Source organism: Dermacentor albipictus, chromosome 8, assembly GCF_038994185.2.
Source record: "Dermacentor albipictus isolate Rhodes 1998 colony chromosome 8, USDA_Dalb.pri_finalv2, whole genome shotgun sequence".
Lineage (NCBI taxonomy): Eukaryota > Metazoa > Arthropoda > Arachnida > Ixodida > Ixodidae > Dermacentor > Dermacentor albipictus.
Genome location: NC_091828.1, coordinates 40985690 through 41007244, shown reverse-complemented (window position 1 = coordinate 41007244; position 21555 = coordinate 40985690). Strand labels below are relative to the sequence as shown.

At 47.0% G+C, this 21555-nt stretch overlaps 1 protein-coding gene across 6 annotated transcripts in view; it reads right to left on the bottom strand.

The window, feature by feature from the left end:
* sick (sickie) overlaps nt 1-21555 on the bottom strand; it is a 1048559-nt gene that overhangs the window by 659300 nt on the left and 367704 nt on the right. For all 6 annotated transcript variants that reach the window (XM_070523275.1, XM_070523272.1, XM_070523274.1 and 3 more), the window contains exon 6: nt 20269-20528. In XM_070523275.1, the coding sequence (XP_070379376.1) occupies nt 20269-20528 (260 nt within the window). The remainder of the gene's footprint in view (nt 1-20268; nt 20529-21555) is intronic.

Sequence of the window (21555 nt, the reverse complement as noted above, 5' to 3'; positions counted from 1 at the left end):
GTTGTACACCGGGGGCCGCTCGCCAGACGTGCCTCCGAGAATCTTAAAAGGGTTAACGAGGAGCTCACCCAACCGAATAAAAAAAAAAGAAAATTGAGAACAGCGTAAAAAGCGATACGAAACGAAAATGATAACAAAAGTTAAGGTGGGAACGAGAGGAGAGCACCACCAGACCAGGTTCTTCTGCCTTTTCCACGCGGTGGGTGAGCAGACGATAAACGACAAAGCGGCGTGCTCGCGTAGCTCGGAAAATAAAGCAAGAGAGAAAATAAATTGAACAAGGCAGCAACGAAAGAGGTGCGCATGCGAGAATGTGGTTACGTTGCCGCGCGTGCTACGTAACTTCGTGACTCCCCTCCTGTTTGAAATTTATGTATTCGAGGCACGTATTGAGGGGAAAGGAAGGGGGAAGGGGGGGGAGGCGGAATTGTATACGCGTTGCACCGCGAATTCGGATAGGTTAACGGGGCAAGGAAAAGGTGGCGTGGAGTGAAAAGGAATCCTGCCACAACGAAAAGGAAGAAGTGCTCGAAGCAGGCTTTAAAGGAAGAAAAATTGGGCAAGCCCCGTGACAAAGCCCGCGGTCTTGGTCTCCCTTTCCATCTGCTTTGAAGAAGCAAATGCACTAGCCGAGAAAAGAAATAGAGGAGGGACTAGACTCTACGTAGAACAGTCAAGGTGCATAGGCAGGAGAACGGAGGTTCGGCTTTTTTTCCAGGTATATACGCGTTCGAGGCATGCGCTCGTAAATCTTGGAAGACAACGGTGTCATTCCTCCGTTTGTTTGTTCCTGTTTTGCTCTCCCGAATGTTTTTTTTTTCGCGTATAAGAATTAGCTTCCCCCCTCCCCACCCGCCGGCCCAAGACTTTTTGATGGTTTTTGAGGTGCTTAAAAGTGAAATATACGTCTTACTCAAGTTGGGCAAAGAAAAGCACTGGCTCTATGCATTTTGTACACAAAAAAGAGACGGATCAAAGCCAGAAAGTTGGATTACAAAGAAAAGAAAGAGGAAATACCAATAGCATTATAGAAGCCATAACTTATATAAATATTTAACTTTCAGGTTCCACTTTTATGTGTATGAGGTCACAGCTTACAATATGAATGCATAAGTAAAATGCTAGGGTGGGAGGTAAATGCAATACGTACGTTTTTTTGACGTCCATTCGTTTCAGAAATAATGACTAGAAAAAAACTTCTGACGCATCATAATGAGTTGGCTATGTCAGGGCCGTGGAATGAAAATTGATAATCCCTTCGTGAGGCGGCTGAAACATTTACTTAGACGTAGAAAATTGCGTAAACGCTCAAAGAAGTCAAAGGATAAACAAATAAGTTTATCGTGAGAAAGTGCTTCGTTAGGCGTGCTTCTGACAGAATGAAAGTTGCCGAAAGTAGGATACTGACGCAAGCAGAATGTTCAGCATACCTCGTAAACTTGGAAGCCCTTGAACGGGAGATGAACAAAAAAGAAGCACTGCTTCTGGAGATGATGACATGGCTTTACTTCCCAAGAAGACTCGGCTGACAAGCAGCACAGCTTTTTCGCTCGTGTTTGAGATTTATGGCTAGCACAAATTACTCGCCGAAAATAGTAAAAAAGAAAAAGAAAAAGCGCATGCTGTGATCAGTCAAATTTGCTCAGAGAAAGAAAAGTAGCAATCAACCAGTACATAATATTAGTAGATTGATGACTTATGAGATGTAGCAACCATAAGGATAGTTCCTCTAATGACATCACACAATAAAAAGGCAAGGAAAAAATAAAAGGCCCGTGTAGTACAAAAGACTGTTCCGATGCAATCAAGTCAAACTTGCCTCAACATAAATAAAAAGAAGATAGGCTTGGTGCGCAGAAACAAGCCGTGGAGGCATGACGGGGCTTATACGCTGTTTACGCAACTTTACAGCTATTTTGACACATAAAATTCAGCAAAGCAAAAATGGTATGTCGAATTACCATAACAGTAAAGAAATAACTGTAGTGTATTAAGGAGAAATATCCGCAAGAAACAATTTGAAGCACACGTCTACATTAAAAAATGGCTTGGATTGAAGAAAGAAGATTCAGATCCCATCACCACTTGAGACCGTATGCACCACCTTGGTGAGACCGTCATGCATCAGTGATCTAGCGAACAAAAAAACATTTAGTTAGGTCTTTAGTTTAATGGAGCCTTCCAATATTGTAGGCTATATTCGTTTTGCATTTAAATTTGATGTTGAAAGGAACCCTCGATTTGTTTTCTTCTGCTAAGGGCAGAAGAAAACGTGCCCAATAATCGCCTCAGGCTTGTTTACGTAATTGAAGCTACCTAATATTTTCACTCATTAATAACTTCGGTGGCCATGTTGCAATTGTAGGATTTGCACTCAAGGTTTGGCAAGGTGTTAGGCATGCTCGGCGCGCAAATGCATTGTACGAATATAGGACAGTGTCATGTCATGCAAGCGACAAAGCATAAAGCTTTTTACAAGAGGCCTAGCTGGCTCGGAATGATCGAAGTTTTCTCAGCACGCTTTTGCTCATGAAACAAGAAAACAGAGAGAGAGAGAGAGAGAGAGAGAGAGAGGAACGGCAAGGAGGTTAACCAGATATCAGTCTCCGGTTTGCTACCATACATGAAACAAGAAAGCGTGCCAGTTTGATCATATAGGTCATGCGTATGTGAGGCAGCCACTCAGATGAAGAGCTGCACAAACACACACACACACACACACACACACACACACACACACACACACACACACACACACACACACACACACACGCACACACGCACACACACACACACACACACACACACACACACACGCACGCACGCACGCACGGAGCCGTACACACACGAAAAGATCATGAGTTAGGCAATAGACGAGTGAGTTCCTGCGTCCAATGGATAAACATATTGAATTAATTTTCGCCTTACACAAGTTCATCCTTGTGTTTCTAAGAAGAAATTCTAAAAACAAGAGAGTAAAAGCAATTTGGCTGACGAAGTCTGTCAGCAGAAGTTGTACCAGCGCCCGGCACACAGAATGTCATAGTTAGAAGGGAAGAATACTAAGGAACAGTGAAGCACGATGCGTAACTAAAATGAGCTGTTTCTTGTATGCTACAAATGAAACACGGAAATCTATTTACAATGTTGCCGAAGTAGCCTGCCGAAGCCATTGCATAAGCAATTACATTCGCCAAGACCTTATGGAAGCGAATACGCAACGTAGGGAATGTCACGTTTCTATAAGCTTGCCGCCAAATGCACGTGGGAATACGCAATACGGTGCATCGCTTGGTAAATTATGCTTACCTTAGGCAGGCGTCAAGTGGTGTCGGAAATGTGTAGCGTCTTCGCTGGTTGCGTCACAAGAACGCCTCACTGCACAGGTACGAGGCAAGCGAAAGCACGCTGCACTGTCCAAGAGCAGACGGTATTCCTCCAGAGCAGACGACGCCGGCGAGCCGGTGAAACGCGGGATGCGAGCGTAGCAGACGACGAGAAACCCGAAGTCCGCGGCCAGCGCTGGCGTCGCCGGTCGCTTCGAGCCAATCAAAATGCGGCGCGTTTCGCGCCAAACCTCGTTGCTCGGCAACGGACTTCAGCCAATCGGTAAACAGTGCCTTTCCTTCTCGCCGAACCTTCGGGAAACCCCGTTTGCAGGTACAAGGGAAACAAGGAAAAACGGGATTGGAACGGAAACACTTTGTAAAGCAAGAAAAGGACATCGCGGTAGGAACTAAGAAACGGCGGCACGCTCGCTTTCGCCTCGGGAAAATGGTTCTTTCGCCTCTTTTCTAACGAGGAAAGGTTTGGCGACTTTGCTAAACGGGGGCTGCTTGTTGAGCCAGTAATTAGGACAGCAGCAGGCGTTTGAACGGATGCCGGCGGCAATGTATGGCGCAACTTCTGTGGAACAAAAAACGAAATTTGAAATCCCGACTTCAGCTCGAAACCATTTGAAACATGGCGGACTTCTTGCACTGACGAATGCATAGCTATATTAAGGAGCGAATGCACGAGTTATGTATGGCTACGTTTAAGGGAACTTCCAGGGGTGAACGGTAGCGTGATTAAAAGACGGGACAAAAGAAGACACACAGGGACACACACAGCGCTGTGTGTATCCTTGCTTGCCTTCTTTTGTCCCGTCTTTTAATTGCGCTACCGTACACCTCTTGAAGATCCATCACCAACAAGCCCATATTGCAACCCTCCGGAAGTTTAAGGGAACGTTGCAAAATGAGCAGTCCGTGTGACTATTACTAGAAGGCTATTCTCTGTGACTGTAGTTATCCGAAAGACACAGAAGAATACATGGATCCAGTGGACATGCTGAAATGTGTGTCAAGCAAAACTTTAGTGAAGTAGTTAATTAAATGCTGTATTTACGTTCGTCCTACGCAACATGTTCTTCATGCAATATTCACGCTTATACACCGCACAGGTCATAATTTTATTATCACGCAAATTTTATATTGAAGCTCTATAGTGTTTCCAAGCTATGCCAAAATATAAGCTCAGGCGGATGTACAGTGTGAGACGTCAACACATGGCCAAGTGACATGGAGGAAGGCGATGTATGATGCTTGTCGAGGGAGGCTTGCCGAAGGTGTCAACTGTTGCCCTTTTTCTATTGGAAGTTATCTTGCTGAATATATAGTACAATACTGGAAGTAAGCTAATGGGCCTATAATTTTTCAATTCTTTAACGTCTCCCTTTTTTGTGGATTAGTATAATGTTACCATTGTTGAAGTTCTGTGGGACCCCTGGAGTCACGAGACATTTCGTATAAAGGGCCAAAAGCTTTTCAAGCATCATGTTCCCTCCATCTTTTATTAAATCGGCTGTGATTCCACTTATCCCGCCCCTGTTATTTGTTTCATGTCTTGCAAGGCCCTTCTTACTTCATTGCTATTTATTGAAGGAGCCTCCGCAGCCTGTTCATTGCTACTTTGAATGGAGATATCGTGACTACTTTGGGTACTGTACAGATCAGTATTGAGTTTTTCAGCTGTTTTTATTATATCTTCGAGATTGCTTATTATATTACCCTGCCTATCTTTCAGTGCATACATCTTGGTTTGCCCGATGCCTAGTTTCTTTCTCACTGTTTTCAGGCTGCGTCCATCTTTCACTGCTTCCTCAGTCTTTCTCACGTTATAATTTCTGCTTGTTGATCTGTTTTAACCGTTCCGCGAATTATATCTGATCGCTTGAGTTGGAAACTTTCATGGATTGTCGTGCAGGATACAGCAACTGGCTGATAACGCCTGAATATTTGTTCATATGTGAAACGTGATGTCTTGTGCAGGGTCATCTGCTCTTAGAGTGAACACGGCTCAGCGTGGCATATCTGTGCGCAGTGCCAGTGTGTCCGACATGACCGCGCATCGAAGGGAAGCGGCGCAGGCGCACAGGAACCCAGGGGAGGTGCTTCGCGTCGTCTGCTACAGCGATGGAGCGCGCCGCATTAGCTGTGCTGTGAAGTGCACTTCACCGAGCGCAGTCGACCGAGGTGGCTTCGCGGGAAAGCGCGCTTCACTCGCCGGAGCGTTCTCCGGCTAGTTTTGTGAACAGCCGGCTCAATGAATATGCATAAACGGAAACACGCTTCTCTGCGGCTAAACGACTTCGCATTTCATTTTTCTTTCAAGCGAACCACACACAGTTACGAGTCACATTAACATGGCAATAAGAAAGCCGCGGAGCAGCGGATGTCACTTCTTATTTACTGTCGAAGTACTTTTTGGCCCTCTTTAATGGTAGAATCGATAACAAACATGATCAAGTATATAAGCACGATTGAACAATCCCTCTCCAATTTTCTGTAAAGTTTATGACGGGCATCGGCCATTTTCCAAAGTCAATCAACCAATTTCGTCATAGCATCAAGAGATGCGCGAAACGGTGCGCTGCACCCATCACGTCATGACCCCAATCATGAAAAGCGTGCCTGATGGGTACCTCCGGATGCAGTGCATCAACGGCTGTCAATAAAATAATATGGCCCCAGCCTAATGAAGAGCGGGCCAAAAATAACTTTTTCATTTTACCCTCATCACTGAGAAGACGAAAAAAAAAAACAAACTTCGAAGTCGTTTATCCGTCGAGAAGCGTATTTCAGTTTATGCATATTCACTGAGCAGGCTGTTCACAATCTGTAGATAAACGCAACCGGAAAACGCTCCAGTGAGTCAAGCACGCTTTCCCGCGAAGCCACCTCAGTCGCATGCACTTGGTGAAGTGCACTTCACAGCAGAGCTGGAGCGGCGCGCTCCATCGCTGTAGCAGACGACGCGAAGCACCTCCCCTGGGTTCCTGTGCGCCGGCACCGCTTCGCTTCGATGCGCGGTCATGCCGGACACACTCGCGCTCCGCACAGCGATGCCACGATGAGCCGTGTTCACCATAAGAGTGGACGACCCTGTACAGCTCCAGTCTTAACGTGACAGAAAGATAAGGTAAAATACAACACAGTTTCGATATTCTACGAAACATGCAAGGAACCTTCGATGAAATACCGATAAACGAACTCTCGCGAATGACGTACCAAATAATAAATACACGTTAAACGTTACGAAAAACAGTGCCTAAAGCCCATGCACGGTCACTTGCAAGGCCAACCACGTTCTACGGCGAAACTCCGTTGGTACGCTGAAAAGCAGCGCAGTTAAGGCGAAGCTATCTACACCCTGTCACCGCATGAAAATAACATATTCGTAAAAGATCGGTTAATTTATCGTGCGCAGGATAAAGAGATTGCGGCGAATGATATCACTTCTCGCGGAGCGTCGAAAGGGGCATTGGCGGCGATTAATTATTCACGAGGCTGCCGTACACTTTTCGTAATTGACTTATACACCGGTTTTGTGGTAGCGCACACGAAGTGATGGAGCGAGACAAAAAATAATGGCGTGCCACCCATGAGCGATCGATACGACGCGGAAAAATGGAAATTTGCGATTAAGAATTCACAAGGCCGCATCGAAAGGCGTTTGTGATCAAACTGCCGATGCTCTAGGTTTCCGTGCTCAGAGCTTGGGCTCGGGCGCCTCACGGTAACATTGCGGTTGAATGTAGGCAGCGAAAAAGCGCGGTCTATTTCGGCAAGTTCACTTGTTCCTTGAGATTACTGCATCGGGATACCGGGTCCACTTGCGTCGTACAGAGTACAGGGTTCTTCCGTACCGGCCATGCATCAATTGCGATTGTAATCGTTAGAGGTCGAGCGCTGGTACGCGGTTATCTTGAGGCCTGCTTTAATTGGACCCTGTTCGACTTCATATCACTTTGCCCTTCAAGTTTGGAATTCTCGAGCGCGATAGATAGCTCAAGCTCGTTGACTCTCAAGCTCGTTGAGCAGCCTAAGCGTTTTCTTAGTGTAGTGCACGGATTTCGAAATGGGTGTTTGCGGTCGCATTGCGTTTTTGCGCGTATACGAGCTCAGATTCCGGAAGTATTTTAGCCCCCACGTATAGCAAAATCTGTAAGATAAGTCTCTGCTATGAAAGGCTACCTTGTACATGGTTGTTTTATTAAATCAGGACAGATTCGACAGTCGTCAGCTTTTTGCTTCCAACAGATTTAGTTGCATACCCGATGTATAAAACTATCCGCTATCAACATAATGATGACCACTGAGACTCACTCACAAAGCAGCGCTTTCTTTCGATCAAGTTATAAATTCTCCATGCAAAGTGACTTCGATGAGGATCGAATTGTCGAACAAATATTTAGATCTAATTACTACATTATTATTATTATTATTATTATTATTATTATTATTATTATTATTATTATTATTATTATTATTATTATTATTATTATTATTATTATAAGATAACATTACACCACTAAGAAGTCCACTTACACAGCTAAATGGGCAATAGGAAAAGAAACCTTCGGTTTAAAATCAAAATGCTAAGTTGCTGAGTAGCTGAGTAGTTAGCTTTGCCGCGAACACTGCAGCCCCAGGAAGAGCATCCTTTACAGGCATAAAGACGACGCTCGGTGTGCACTGTGCGCTCAGTTCCCATTTGGAGCTTGAGGTCCTTTCTTTTCTTTGCAGCCTCCCGAAAATTGAAAGTGAAAATTGAAAAGAAATCTTGCTTATGTCAAATAGATCTGCGCAAGGTTGGCGCGCGTCAGATGTTGAATGCGGTGCACGCAGTAACGATGTAATCAATTACCGCGAGCCGCAATTACTGCGTAAAAGGGTTTATTTCTTTGATGGAAGCTGACAAGGAAACTTAAATGAAGTTTGTTCGGTGAATTACGCCTCTGAAATAGAAGAAAAGTCCTTCTCACCGCGAGTAGACTGTCAGTAAGGTAAAAATAGCAGAAAAAATGAGGAACAAGCTCCTCCTAGTGAAATCACGTTATTTGAAAATCTCCTTGGTATGGTCGATAGTTCTCCGGTAAATCAAAATAATGGGGCTCTGTAAAGGAACAAATGTCAATCCTGAGAAATATGTGAATATTTCTGAAAAAATAAATGGCATAGAGCTGCGAAAATATCTTCAAATTTGTGACGTCATACTGGCACTGGCATTAATGTGTGGCGCCAACACTAAATTAAGGAACAGAGGATTCGTCATTAATTCTTTCTGGCAGTAACCAACTTCTTGTCTACAAAACAATCTACATCGAATTCTGAAATGAAAATTTGGGGGAATAAACCTAGTGTTACTCCTGGCGGACGCTTTAAGATTTGAATTGGTGGCCGGCTCGATGGGTGCATTTTGCAAGTACAGAAACAACACAAGATTGTCGTTTACCATACAACTTTTGCCTTTCGAGGAACCGGCATAAAGTCCTCAAGGTAACGCTTTGCACTAAAAAAATGAACTATGCACATTTCTGTCGAAAAGAGCATTACCACGATGACTACAGGATTCCGAAGAAACTCATTTGGATACCCCTGTCCGTCGGAGCAATGGCGCAAACTTGAGACTGGGACAGATGAGGCAAGGCTACAAAAATGCTACCCTCCTCTGCCCCTGTCTCCATTTTGCCCTATAGCTCTTCGAGGTCATATAGCAACAAGCCAAATCTGCTCTTGTGAGCCCTTCCCCGGCACTGCGAAAAATCTCCATCGCTTGGCTACAGAGCTCGGTCATTACGTTAAACGACTTGATTCTTGCAAGAGGGGCAACTGTACACAGGAAAACCATATACGACAGCTTGATGCCGTATACCACTCCTGGAGTTGAATAATCAGCTTCATCTATGCACCTCACCGAAAGCACCACAGGTGTCACCTGCATTTTTAATTATTTATATTTATAGAACTTTTCTTTCCCTCTATACTTCAGCTGTTTCCTAGAGCCTTGTGGCTCTGAGTCCCGCCTCATCTTTAAGACCTTTCGCCCCAACTCTTTTGAGAATGCCACGCTTCTTACCGCGTGGTTACGCAAACGTCCTCATTTAACTACCTGGTTGAAACCGTATATAACGCCGTCTTCAAATCTCAGTCATCGCAGCGGCAAGACTGTCCAAGTACGTCATATCATATTACAAGCCGGTCACCTCGTCCTCGTCGTAGATCTAAAGATGGCTACCATTCTAGGGCACCACAATTGTAAGGAATAAGACTGACACATTCTCAAGTGTCACATTGTCATTTCGCCCATCTTTGCCTCGCCTTATTGTTGCTGCCACTGCATTTTTTTCGCCACCTTGAGGAGTCCAATAAACCCTCTTTACACCCTATTAAAAGTTTCCTCTAAATACCTGAAGCGGTGTGAGGAAACGAAGTCACTTCTCACCACAAGGTGTCCACATAGGAGGGGAGGAGCATGATGTGGCACACGTCGGTAAGGGCAAGCCGTAAAACAGCTATGGCACGACAAAGAGCTGAAGGCGAATGTACTCCGTAATGATCTTGCTCAGAGAGGAACATTCCGTTTGCTTTGATAATACTAACATTGCACCAACGCGAAAGAAAAAAAACGAAAAGAGAGAGGCTGCAAACTAGGGCGAACATCAATGATCACATTCTAATAAAGCTGGTTGCCTAATTTGCATTGGCTCATCGAATGCGTTCGTCCCGAAAGAAGCAGAAAGGCTTAAACATTTCCACACAATGTACTTGACTCAATGGATGTGAATGACATTCCTTACTCTGCATTGAGCAGGCAGTGTACCTCAGGTTGACGCACTGTTCCCCGTAGGATCACGGCGCTGTAGGTTGCGTTGTAGGTTGCGACTTCTATCAGCCGATAGCAATAAATCGCGGTTTTGTTGTGACTACACTTGTTCATACTTGGTCTTTGTCCACAAAAAGCTTTACCTATGCTAAATGGGAATGCGCGCAGATCCAGCATCCGTCATCAACGTCAGTGCATTCCTAAGCCAGGTGTTCCACTATGCTGCAAAGGTTTGTGGCAGTATCCAGGACGAAGGACCAGCATACTTCTGGAAGGCTCATGAATGACAATTCCGTTTGAACGTATGTCCCAACGCGAAAGCCCTGCTCTATACCTCTTACCTGATCTGTACGAGGTGCTGCTAAATACAAACCCCACGCGTTCTCTGTCAACTCTCTCTCTCTCTCACATACACACACACACAAACACACCTATCTGTCAATTATCTTTCTCTCTCTCTCACACACATACACGTACACACGCACATGCACACACACACGCACACACACACACGCACGCACACACACGCACATTTTCTTGTCTAGATGTGCTTTGCTACCTTTGCGTAGATGTTTCCTGCCTATATCTACTCTAAACAACGACACATGCGGGAACGAATAAAGCGGCTAACGCAGAGATGTCTGAAACATGCTCCTATTTGCATATACCCTAAGATTTCGCCATATTGTTCTCGTCGGAATGTGGCTGCTACTGTGGGAAATTGTGTCAGCTAATTGGTGCATAAGGAGCGCAACTCCACATCCACTCAGCGACGACGATGGCTTATGGCGAGGGTTAAATGTACCGACCAAAATACTTTATGCCTTTAGCTGATCAATACGTTGTCACATTACCTTGTACCAGTATTTTAGGCGTGCTTTGTCGTCTTTTGTGGTTTGCCGAACGAAAGAGGTAAGGATAGTTGGGGAAGCCGTCACAGTTCGGTTCTGAATAATTGCGCACTTGAGAACGGGACTAGCGTTAAGGTGACAGACAAGGACATGCGGACGCTCGCAAATAAGTTGCGAGTCAACCCTCGTGCTTGTCCTTGTGGGAAGGCTAAAGTCCAGGAACGACGACACACAAAGTAGATGATACAGGCGTCACGTTCTTCTTGTCTCCTTGTTGCTATGTTCTATATTGCTCCAGTACTGAAATACTAAGCGGCCCAATTATCTATCCTATTTTCCTCGTTATTTGTCCTTGTCTGGCTTCTTAACGCTCGCCCCGTCTTTAACTGCACAGTCTTCAAGAATGCAATTGTTTAGCAAGGCCTTTAAAACTGTTCTGGTACGCGAAACGATGCCGGAATCAGATGTTCATTCCCAGGGGAATAAAGTAGCACTCCCAAGGTGAAATATAGGACAGCCAAACAAGGTCGCAGTAAGGAAGCGGACGCGAGATAAGAACGAATAAGGGCGAATGAAACAAGGGTGAGGAGGATGGAACTCAAGCACACCAAGAATGCAAAGAGAAAGCAACGAGAGAGAGGTAGAACAAGGAAACAAAGAATGTGTACGAGAGTCAAACACCGGCGTGCGGCAAACGCTTAGGAACGGCACGAAAGGGGACCGGTAGAGAAATGGCCTCTGCGGCGGGGAAGAAGGGCAATATCCCAAGGCGGTGTGTGCACGCGCCCTTTCTTTACCGTCTCCCGGCAATCCCCGTTCTTCAGCGAGGCGGGCAACGCGGTCCGAAGGCAGCGCGGCAGCGCGCAATCAGCGCGGAAAGAGAGCGCAACCCAGCCTCGCCAAGCCTTCGCTAACTCCTCCGAAGCCGGCGGGACGACGGCCGTGCGTTCGTTTTCCTCCGACACCCCCTCCGCTCTTCTTCTTCTCCTCCTCCTCCTCCTCCTCCTCTCTCTCTCTCTCTCTCTCCCAACGCTCGCTTAGGGAATGACGAGACCTCCACGCGGTGCAGTAGCTGCGTGCTCCCCCGAGAGAACGCAATAGCCGTGCGCCACGGACAGATGCTGCGGAAAACATTGCTCCCAGACGGCGGCCGGCTCGGCGACCCGGGGAACTGAAATGGGGAGGAAGAGGAAGAAAGGCGGCGATGGCGGCTAACAAGCGCCCGCTATTACCGAAGCCGCCTAATGTGACGGCGCACCTTGGGCCAGCTTTCACGCTGGAAACGCGGCGTCTCGGAAGGCGTCGGCGAAGTGGCCGGAGCTTGTTTGCGATACCGCTCGGATACGACCGTCGCTGGCGGTATCGTAAATTCTGCGGCTTTCTTATTTTCGCGAGCTCGTCGGCCATGTTTTCCGGGCTGCACGATATTACGGAAGCCGAGGGTAAACCAGGTGCCAAGATAAAAGTGCAGCAATGCACGTCAAAGGGAGTCCCAGGAAACACACAGCAGGATCCGTTTCCTCCCTTCCCCCAAAAAAATATAGTGAACAGAGAGAAAAAAGTCGTGGCAGTTAGAAAAAGGACGGAGCGCTATCAGCGATACTTAACGAATCATTGCACTGAGTAAAGCCAAGGGATATTTTAGCACAAAGTGCGCGTGGCAATACCGGAAAAGTGGGGTTTAGGATTGTGTCGGTGAACCAGAATACCACCATGTCGGAGCCTCCGAAAAGCGTTCCTTCTGTCACGATGGTAGTGTCTCTTCTAAAGCAGCACGTAAATACCCCTGTTTATTCTTTCCTAAGAAAACGGCTAATTATGACATAAGTGTTCCCGCTGGGGCACGCATTCATTGAACGGTACCACGTGAAGGGAACTGGTGCGCGCCGCTATATTCAAAGAAAAGACAATGTCGGCCGGCGCTCATCACGCGCCAGTTTCGATCGTATGTATTCATTTCATTCACTTCGATTTTCTGCTATGTGCGAATTCACGTTAATGAAAGATAAGTTGAGGGCGTGCCAATACTTTTTGTGAAGAAGCAATTCTAAGCAAGATGTACATGTGCAGTGGCGCAGTAGCTATGGTGTTGCCCTGCTAAGCCTGAGGGCGCGGGATCAAATCCCGTCCGCAGCGGCAGCATTTCTGTGGGGGCGAAATGCAAAAACAACTCTGTGCCGTGCATTGGGTTTGCGTTAAAGAGACCCAGGCGGCAAAAATGAATCCTGAGTCTGCCACTACGGCGTGCCTCATGATCATATCGCGGTTTTGGATCGTAAAACCCGACAATATCTTTTTTTTTACGGCGAAGCTGTATAGACCAGAACACAGAAAAGAATTGAGCAGCGCCATTTTCAAAGCGCAGTGGCGCCACCTGCTGCTCCAACGGCTCCGAGCTGCCAAGCAAGGCGACCGCAGGTAGACGCAGTGCTTGCGCTTTGCCATTTCTTCGAAGTTCTGACGAAAGACGGGATGGTGAATTTTAGCCAGCGAATTTAGTTAGTGAACTCCAGTTTCTCGGCAAGATTGTGCTGCGAATCGGAATGGCTGTGGCAAGCGCAGCGTCCGCGTAGGCGGAGCAGATTGTTCGGATAAGTCCGTGTTAGCTTTGCATGCGGAAACATTGGTTCTGCAGCTATGCTACGTTGATTTGCACGTCTGACAATACATCGTGAACTAGTAAAAGCCTTGACGTACGCGATATACTTTACCTCCGCATTGTAGTGCTTGGAAAAATCTCGCAGCCCGCACCTTGAAAATAGGCGGCATGCCGTAGGTTCGAGTAAGGGTAGCGCACACGCGCGGATGCCCAGATGTGTCTGTTTTTTGTCTCGGGACGGCGTAAGAATGAATTAACATTAGTTCAACCGTGTCGTATCTACTCTGCAATCAATGCATACACCTTTAACAAACGTCTCCTCTATTACCCTCTGGCCTGTATTTACGTTAAGCAACACAAACCAGCTTTCACACGTAAAGGTTTCGAATAGTTGCTGAAACGTATTGCGAAATTTTGTGGCCACCAGCGCCAGTGCACGGAATTCAACCTGTTACGCTTGAGTTCGATTGTCACGAGCGCCAGAACTTTGTAGCGGTGCGAACGCTTTCGCGCGGCATTTACTTGTGAATCAGGTGCGGAGTTCTATGGCGAGAGCCGCTGTACGAAGCCCACCTCAGGCCTTTGTGTAATCGAGGCCCGTAGACAGACGCATACACATAGAGGGACACGCACATATACACACAATATGCCACAGCGGCACAGCTCTCGACGTACATCGCGTTCGTCGCAAAGGGTGCTCTGAAATCTGCTTCGTTTTCGCTGGTCATTTGCACATCCATATATGACGCAGTGATGCGCCGATGATGTTCTGTACTTGGATGTTGCGGGCAAAGACATATTTACACATTGAACACCCCATAACACACACACGCTACGTGCACGCGAACACATCTTTGCAGCTCAGGAAAGAGGGCGGCGGTCGCTGGGTTCCGGAGTATACACTCAGCCCATCCGGTTCGAGACTATCGTGTTTTGGTCTATATGCCCAGGCGAAACACTCGCGATTTGACCACAGAAACCCAAATGGGGGTAGGAGCCATTGCATTCGTTTTACGAGACAGACGGACAAATTTCTCGTGGAGAGGGCCGTCAGGTTTCACCTGATGGTCCCCGAGCTCGCTCGCTCGCTCACTCACTCGCTCACTCACTCACTCACTCACTCACTCACTCACTCACTCACTCACTCACTCACTCACTCACTCACTCACTCACTCACTCACTCACTCACTCACTCACTCACTCACTCACTCACTCACTCTCACTCACTCACTCACTCACTCACTCACTCACTCACTCACTCACTCACTCACTCACTCACTCTCACTCACTCACTCACTCACTCACTCACTCACTCACTCACTCACTCACTCACTCACTCACTCACTCACTCACTCACTCACTCACTCACTCACTCAATCGTTGAGTTGGCATAGAAAGCTACTTTAAATGCAGAGAAGAGACACAGAGGGGGACGGGGCTATGACAATATCATGATGACATAATTGAAGAAATACTTTTACAGCGAAGCTGTATATAAGCGAAACGCTCCCGGTCCGACCACAGAAAACCTCCGGGGCAAGGTACGGTGCACCATTGGCTACGCCGACATAGACGTCGTTTCTCGCTCGCAGCAGAGCACGCGTGCAGTAGTCTCTCCGATTTCGCAACACGTTCAAAAATGTGTCCCTCTTTAATTAAATTAAATGTGCAGCGTCGGTGTGTCACTTGCTAACTACAGTGCGTAACCGAGCCATAAACACTATGAATAACGCCTTACGAAACACAAATGCGCAACATAATTCAGAAAGACTTTGATGAACCCGTTGGATTAACACAATGTACCGCTCATTGCATCCCTCCATGACGGTGATTATCTTCTCATGGAGAGGTGCAATTGTGATTATCCCATCGAGCCCAATGTGCGGCACTTCAAATTAACACTGTCATAAATCGAAGCCAATTATGTGCGCAGCCACATTAAGAAACACGAAGACGTAACCAATAATTGAGGAAGATTTTAATAAACCATCGGAATTTACCCAGCGATAAACATTCGGGCCACAAATTTCAGCTTAGCTGGTTTACCATCTCCATGGGGTGCATGGGAAGACTTTTTTTATTTGTTCAACCATGTCCATGTTCGGAGTCAAGCCATGCTCGAGTCAAGCATCGCAAAACGTATATCCCGGCATTCCAATTATGGTATGGTGCTTGTTAGGAAACACGCGCATGCAGTGACGGCTACATTACCATCTAAGAAATACCAAAAACCTTTGATGGACTCTGCTATTACCGGAGTGATCAACAGACTCTGATAATAGTATATCAACGTTCGTGGTTTCGAGCCATGAGCAACGCAGAAATCATTCGCTTTTGTCGCAGCCTGAACACTTGTCACGTACTCACGAGAAAGACTGGTCGCACACAAAGTGACGATTACGGAATACAGAGAACCGCGGGAGTTGGCGCTTGCTCATATGAGCGCGAAAGTGCCGGAATATCGCGGGGGAGGGATAAAGAGTGACTCTACCTGAATCAATCGATCTGCCAATTTAGTCTAATTCCTCAACCAGACAAATAACATCTTTAGTGGCTGTGTCGCATTGCCACCCTTTCAGATGCAATGATACGCTTGCCACCTTTTCTCTTCTATTTGTCATGTCAGGTGGTGGACGCCGAGCGGAAAAACAGGAAAAAACGATTTGACGCCGTATTTCTACGGCCATGGCAGTCTTCAACATTCCGGTGTCCTTTTATGCGAAGCATATTACGAGAGCTCAACCCAGCTCCTCAGGCGCGGCGGTGTCGCCTTCAATACCACGTGACACCATGACGTCACGACAGAGGAGAAGTGGCTTTGGCTCAACTCTTGCAAGATGGGCTGGGTGGGAATCGAACCAGGGTCTCCGGAGTGTGAGACGGAGACGCTACCACAGAGCCACGAGTACGATGCTTCAAAGCGGTACAAAAGCGCCTCTAGTGAATGCGGTGTTGCTTTAGAAACGAGCTGTTTCTAAGGCTCAGGCGTGCGTCGCTTGCTCAGGCGCACATTTCGTTGCCGCGCCGAACGTTGCGTTGCTCGACGCTCACCGCGTCCAATGCGGCGCACGTAGTCGCTGCGCCGTAGCCCATTGTAATGGCGGGTCGACGGGAACGCTCTCGCGTTCCACTCTTGAAGGCGAAGCAGAGTAACGCATGAGTTGTTTCTTCATCTAGCCGAACCAAATATAGCCGAGCAACAGCAGTTCACCAGGCTAAACAGTGGTTCAAGAACTAAAATAAAGGCTAGTATGCTTCGCATCCTGGGCTTAACCTTACCTAAGCCACAGCCATTTTTATTCAAAACGAACTCAAAAGCCGTTCAACCCAAGAGGACATTTATTTGGAAGTGACGTATACAAACACAACGGATGTCAACGCTTACGTTCTTCTCGCGCCTTCGATCACACGTTCAGAGGCTTCGGCAATCGCTACGGAGACCGGCGGCCAGCCGTGCGTGAACGCAGCTTGGAAGGCGGGTCCTTCCGCTACGGCTACGGGAAACGTTCCCCGAAGAACCAGCTGGCACTGCGCTTAGCAACTCACCTTGCGCCGACGGGCTGCCACGGTTTATATAGCTACCAGACCCGATCGGTGCAGTGCGAGAGACGCGTCGCATCGCGGATATAGTTGTGCGGGCGCCCGTTGCTCGAGTTTTTTCCCTCGCTCTCTCAGTGCCTCGAGCGCGGATGGGTTTGAGAGGCTCGGCTATTCATTACGCCGGGATTAGTATCAGGCGGGCTTAATCTGCGGGGCAGGCATGCGAGGAAGTAGGGCGGTGGTTTGGAAAAGGGGAGGAGGGAGGAGAAGCGAAGGGAGTTTCCCCAAAACAGGTGACGCACACGGGAGAAGTTTAATGCTCGGCACAGACACGCGGCCAGCGGCGCCGCGATGTGGGAAGAATGACGAGACTGCTGTGTGTGTGGGGGGGGGGGGGGGGGGAGGTGCGGTCGTTGCACTCTGCTCGATACGTCGTCATCGTGGCGTAATTGCGGCCGTTCTCGTCGGAATTACCGTGCGGATATCTGCTCGTGCCCACATTTCGGTATATACTTTTACTCAGGTTTACCTTTGAACGCATATTCGCATTGACGTACATTTTTGGTGTGCTGTGAAGAGCTTCAAGGCACGTTTTTCATTCCATACTTCTGACGCTTACGAAGCTCTCGAAGTTTACAAATACGGTGCGCAAGTGATGCGATGAAAATGCCGTAATTTTCGGTGGGGATGCAAGCCGCAGTAAAGGCTGTGAGGGATGCAGCGATTACTTTTACCATTCAGCCGTCATAAGCGCGCGTGGTAATTAAAGCGTACGAGGTTCTGTGCAATTCGCTTCCGTCGCTATGCTGCCGCCACGCTCGGTATACGAACCGGCAACCTCAGGTTCAACAGCAGAACGCCATATGCGCTGGGTCGCTGCTTTTTAGTGTATGTAAGATGTTAGAATACGCTACATTGCGTAAGCGCATTGGGAGCGTATAGTGGGCTAAGCGGTTACCAAAATAGCGGAGTGCGTGTCGAGACGAACAACAGCACTGGTAGTGGATTTCTTCGAAGCTGCGAATACTCACATCATCGTGACAGAAACTATTCCGTGCTGTGCTATGTTTGACTTCGAAAAAGAAAGGATAGCAAAGCAGCTCGTGGCGAACATACCGGTGGTGGCAAGTTTACATGAGGAAATAAATGCAAGACTGTGTTATTTCTGTTAGGCACTGTAGTTGACCCAGTATCGTCATATGTTTCTGCATGCACTACTAATTGTGGCTACACACTTTGGCATTACAGTACTACTGCGCCTGTGATGCAACGCGTATATATTAATGCAGCGCCGGGGCTCTCGATTAATTCAGTATCTGTAGAGAGGGTAGCTCTTTCACCATCAGCTATCGTTATTATTCATTGAACTGACGCTGCGGAGAAGTCGGTGACACAGTGCATACGTTGGCAGCGTGTTCAATCCGTAAATAAATAAATAAATAAATAAATAAATAAATAAATAAATAAATAAATAAATAAATAAATAAATAAATAAACATGTTTTGAAACCTTGTCACAAGCAACCTACACTTTTCGAGGCCTTCCCTACCAACAGTATCTATACTAAACAAACAAAAAAAAAACAAAATGCGGCGAAGTGCACTCTTCGATTATTATATTCTAGTGACAAGCACAACGCAAACCGTGACAAATTTGGTAGTTGCTAGGTTGCTACCGAAGGGATCGACAAATACCGAATGAACGTTGAGTGTTTTTAGGACAGACGATGAAAGAACAAGAACGAAGGAAAAGAACATCACGCTAAAATGCCGAACTTGTTACTATGCCTCGCTACACGCTGAAATTCAACGCAAGCGGCTTTCTATTTTTCTTATATCAAAGCATAAGACGTCCGGGCCTCTATAGCGGCGATTATTCGCTGCTGCAAGCAAAAGAATATGTTATCTTTTCTGTGTGCCTTTAAGTCGCCGAGGTACTTATTACCGCTTGACTATAGTGAAGCTAAACACGTTGCCCACAGCCAAGATTCTTACAGAAAAGTAGTTTACAGCCGTCGCAATATAAACTACATAAAAAACTACAAGCACAAACTGAATACACTATAGTAGAGCTGTTACATCTGGCGTTGGTTTGCTAGTCTGTCTCATTGTATCAGGAAAAGCGGTTACGCTCCCTTGAACGTGCTATGTCACACGTTCAAGGGTGCAATTAATGACAAACTTTCAAGGAAGAAGAGACAAATATATAGGCTAAGAATAAATGATAGGCACGGAGGGTAGCGCGGGTTAGCCCATTTGGCTACCTAACATTGACATAAGCTGACAGGGCAGGGAAAGATTAAAATAAGAAGAGAAAGTCCACTGTTTATGAAAGCAGATAACTTTCACATCAAGGAACAGGCGTTCCAGACTTTGTAGTACCCGTGTAGGAGCAAAGTGAAAATCTGAGAACGAGGTGGTAAACACAGTGAGGTAAAACTCAAAGAAAGTTTCCATACAAGCGCCAGCCGTCAACCTATAGGCTCATTTCTATGATGTCACGGCAAAGTCTAATTTCTTTCAATATTGGCGTTCCATGGGAACTATGTTTTGTAGCGCGGATGCAATGCGGTTTTCTGGGAGCTGCTTGCACTGTGAATTCTTAGGTTGTCACCGAGAGAAGATAAACTTGAGAGCATCATTTGAATCTCAAATCATAGCTATATACGTATCGTTCGAGGCACAATGAAAAAAAGCAAAGATGGTGAAACACTGGCAGTAACAGAAGCGACGATTGTTTCGAACTACCCCTATGCCGGGGATGTCTTAGAGCGCCCGGCAGCAATACGCATCAGCAGCTGCCATCAATATAGAGCACGCTTCAAAATAAAGAATCGCGAACATTGACGTAAAATAGGAGGGAAAGTTGCAGGACAGGTGCTTTTATTGGATGATTGCGCTTCTCACCAGAGTGACGCAGATAGAACTGAAGCACGTGTCATGAAAACGCAAAACGTTCGCTGTAAGAAAAAAAAAGGACATACGAAAACAAAGACAACTTTGCGCGACAGATGGCCTTCTTTGACTAAAGCTACGATATTATGCATTCTAAAAAATGATGTGGGTGAACGACGCAAATCACGCTGTTGTCTAGAAAAGAAAAGCGAGCAAGTGCGCGTATCTCACTCACCGGCGATGTGGTTGAGGCCGTTGCTGGCGACGATGCCCGCGGGCAGGGCCGAGTAAGAACCGGGAGAAGTGGACGGATGGTGGTTCTTGGACGAAGCGGTGGAGTTGTTGCCCGTCGCGTGCCGGTTGTTGCAATCGGTGGTCGCGGGGGACGTTCTGCGGTGGAGCGTCCCTGCGCACTGCGCCGGCGGGGCGGGCGCCGGGATGGCGCTGGCGGTGCCGTCCTTCACGCGAGCTTTCGTGCCGAGCAGCGAAGTAAGCCTGCGGGAAGAGCAAGGGTACGCGTTGCACTTTGGGGACGATACAGTACGGGAAAAGAAGATCGTGGGGGAGAGAAAGGATGTAGGGCAAGTATTTTTAGGGAAGCGATGTCAGCGAAGGGAACGCTTTAGAGACTGGCTCGGTGGTGTATATGCATAGGGGAGGAAAAATGATGCCAGAGATTTAGAGGATGCGCGTAGAAAGAAACAGAAAGAATGGCACTTCCACGTAAAATAACTGTCCTTTTAGAAACGCTGGGTAAAAATAATGTCGTCATCGCTTTGTTTCACCTTCGAAAAGTAATTACTTTTGCACCACCTAGCCATCGCAGGTGCCATGGCCTATCTGGGTCATGGTCGGAGTGGCCAGTTGTTTGGCTGTCATTTTGGGTATCAAGTTCGCTAAATTTAGCAAGAATTATTGTCTAGCGTTCAGCCACTCGCGACATGTACCCTTCCAAAGGCCGGCACCACCACAAAAAAAAAAAGGAGAAAAAGAGAAAAGGAAAAGAAAGAAAGTGTAGGCGTGCGTTTCAAGGCTGCCGAGTTTCGTGCTCCTTATTCCCCATTTGTCACAGTGCAGATGTGGCAGTACATTTAAGGCTTCTCCACTCCTTTAGTCGCAATGGCACATAAGCATTCTGGGAGATAGGCCAGGGATGGACACAAACGCGCTGGTACATGCGCAGTGGCCCGAGGGGGGAAGGAAGGCCAAATATTAGACATAAATGCTGAATATCATGCGTTATTCCAAAAGAGGTCTGCAAGAAATAGTGGTACTCATGAGGCGACATTACGTTTGTACATCTTATGTCCCGATTTATGTCACTTTGTCCATGATTTCATGTCGTTGAAATTCCTGTCGCAACTGCCCGAAGGGAACAGCTTCACTGGAAAGTGGGCTCTGATTCTGCAAGATGTCACAAGTTGGCTGTTGTTATATGTTAACAATTTTTAGAATTGCTGGTGACATATAGGGCTATCCCTCTCCTGGAGCTGGGTTACCCGAAGTAACGGACGACGTTTTC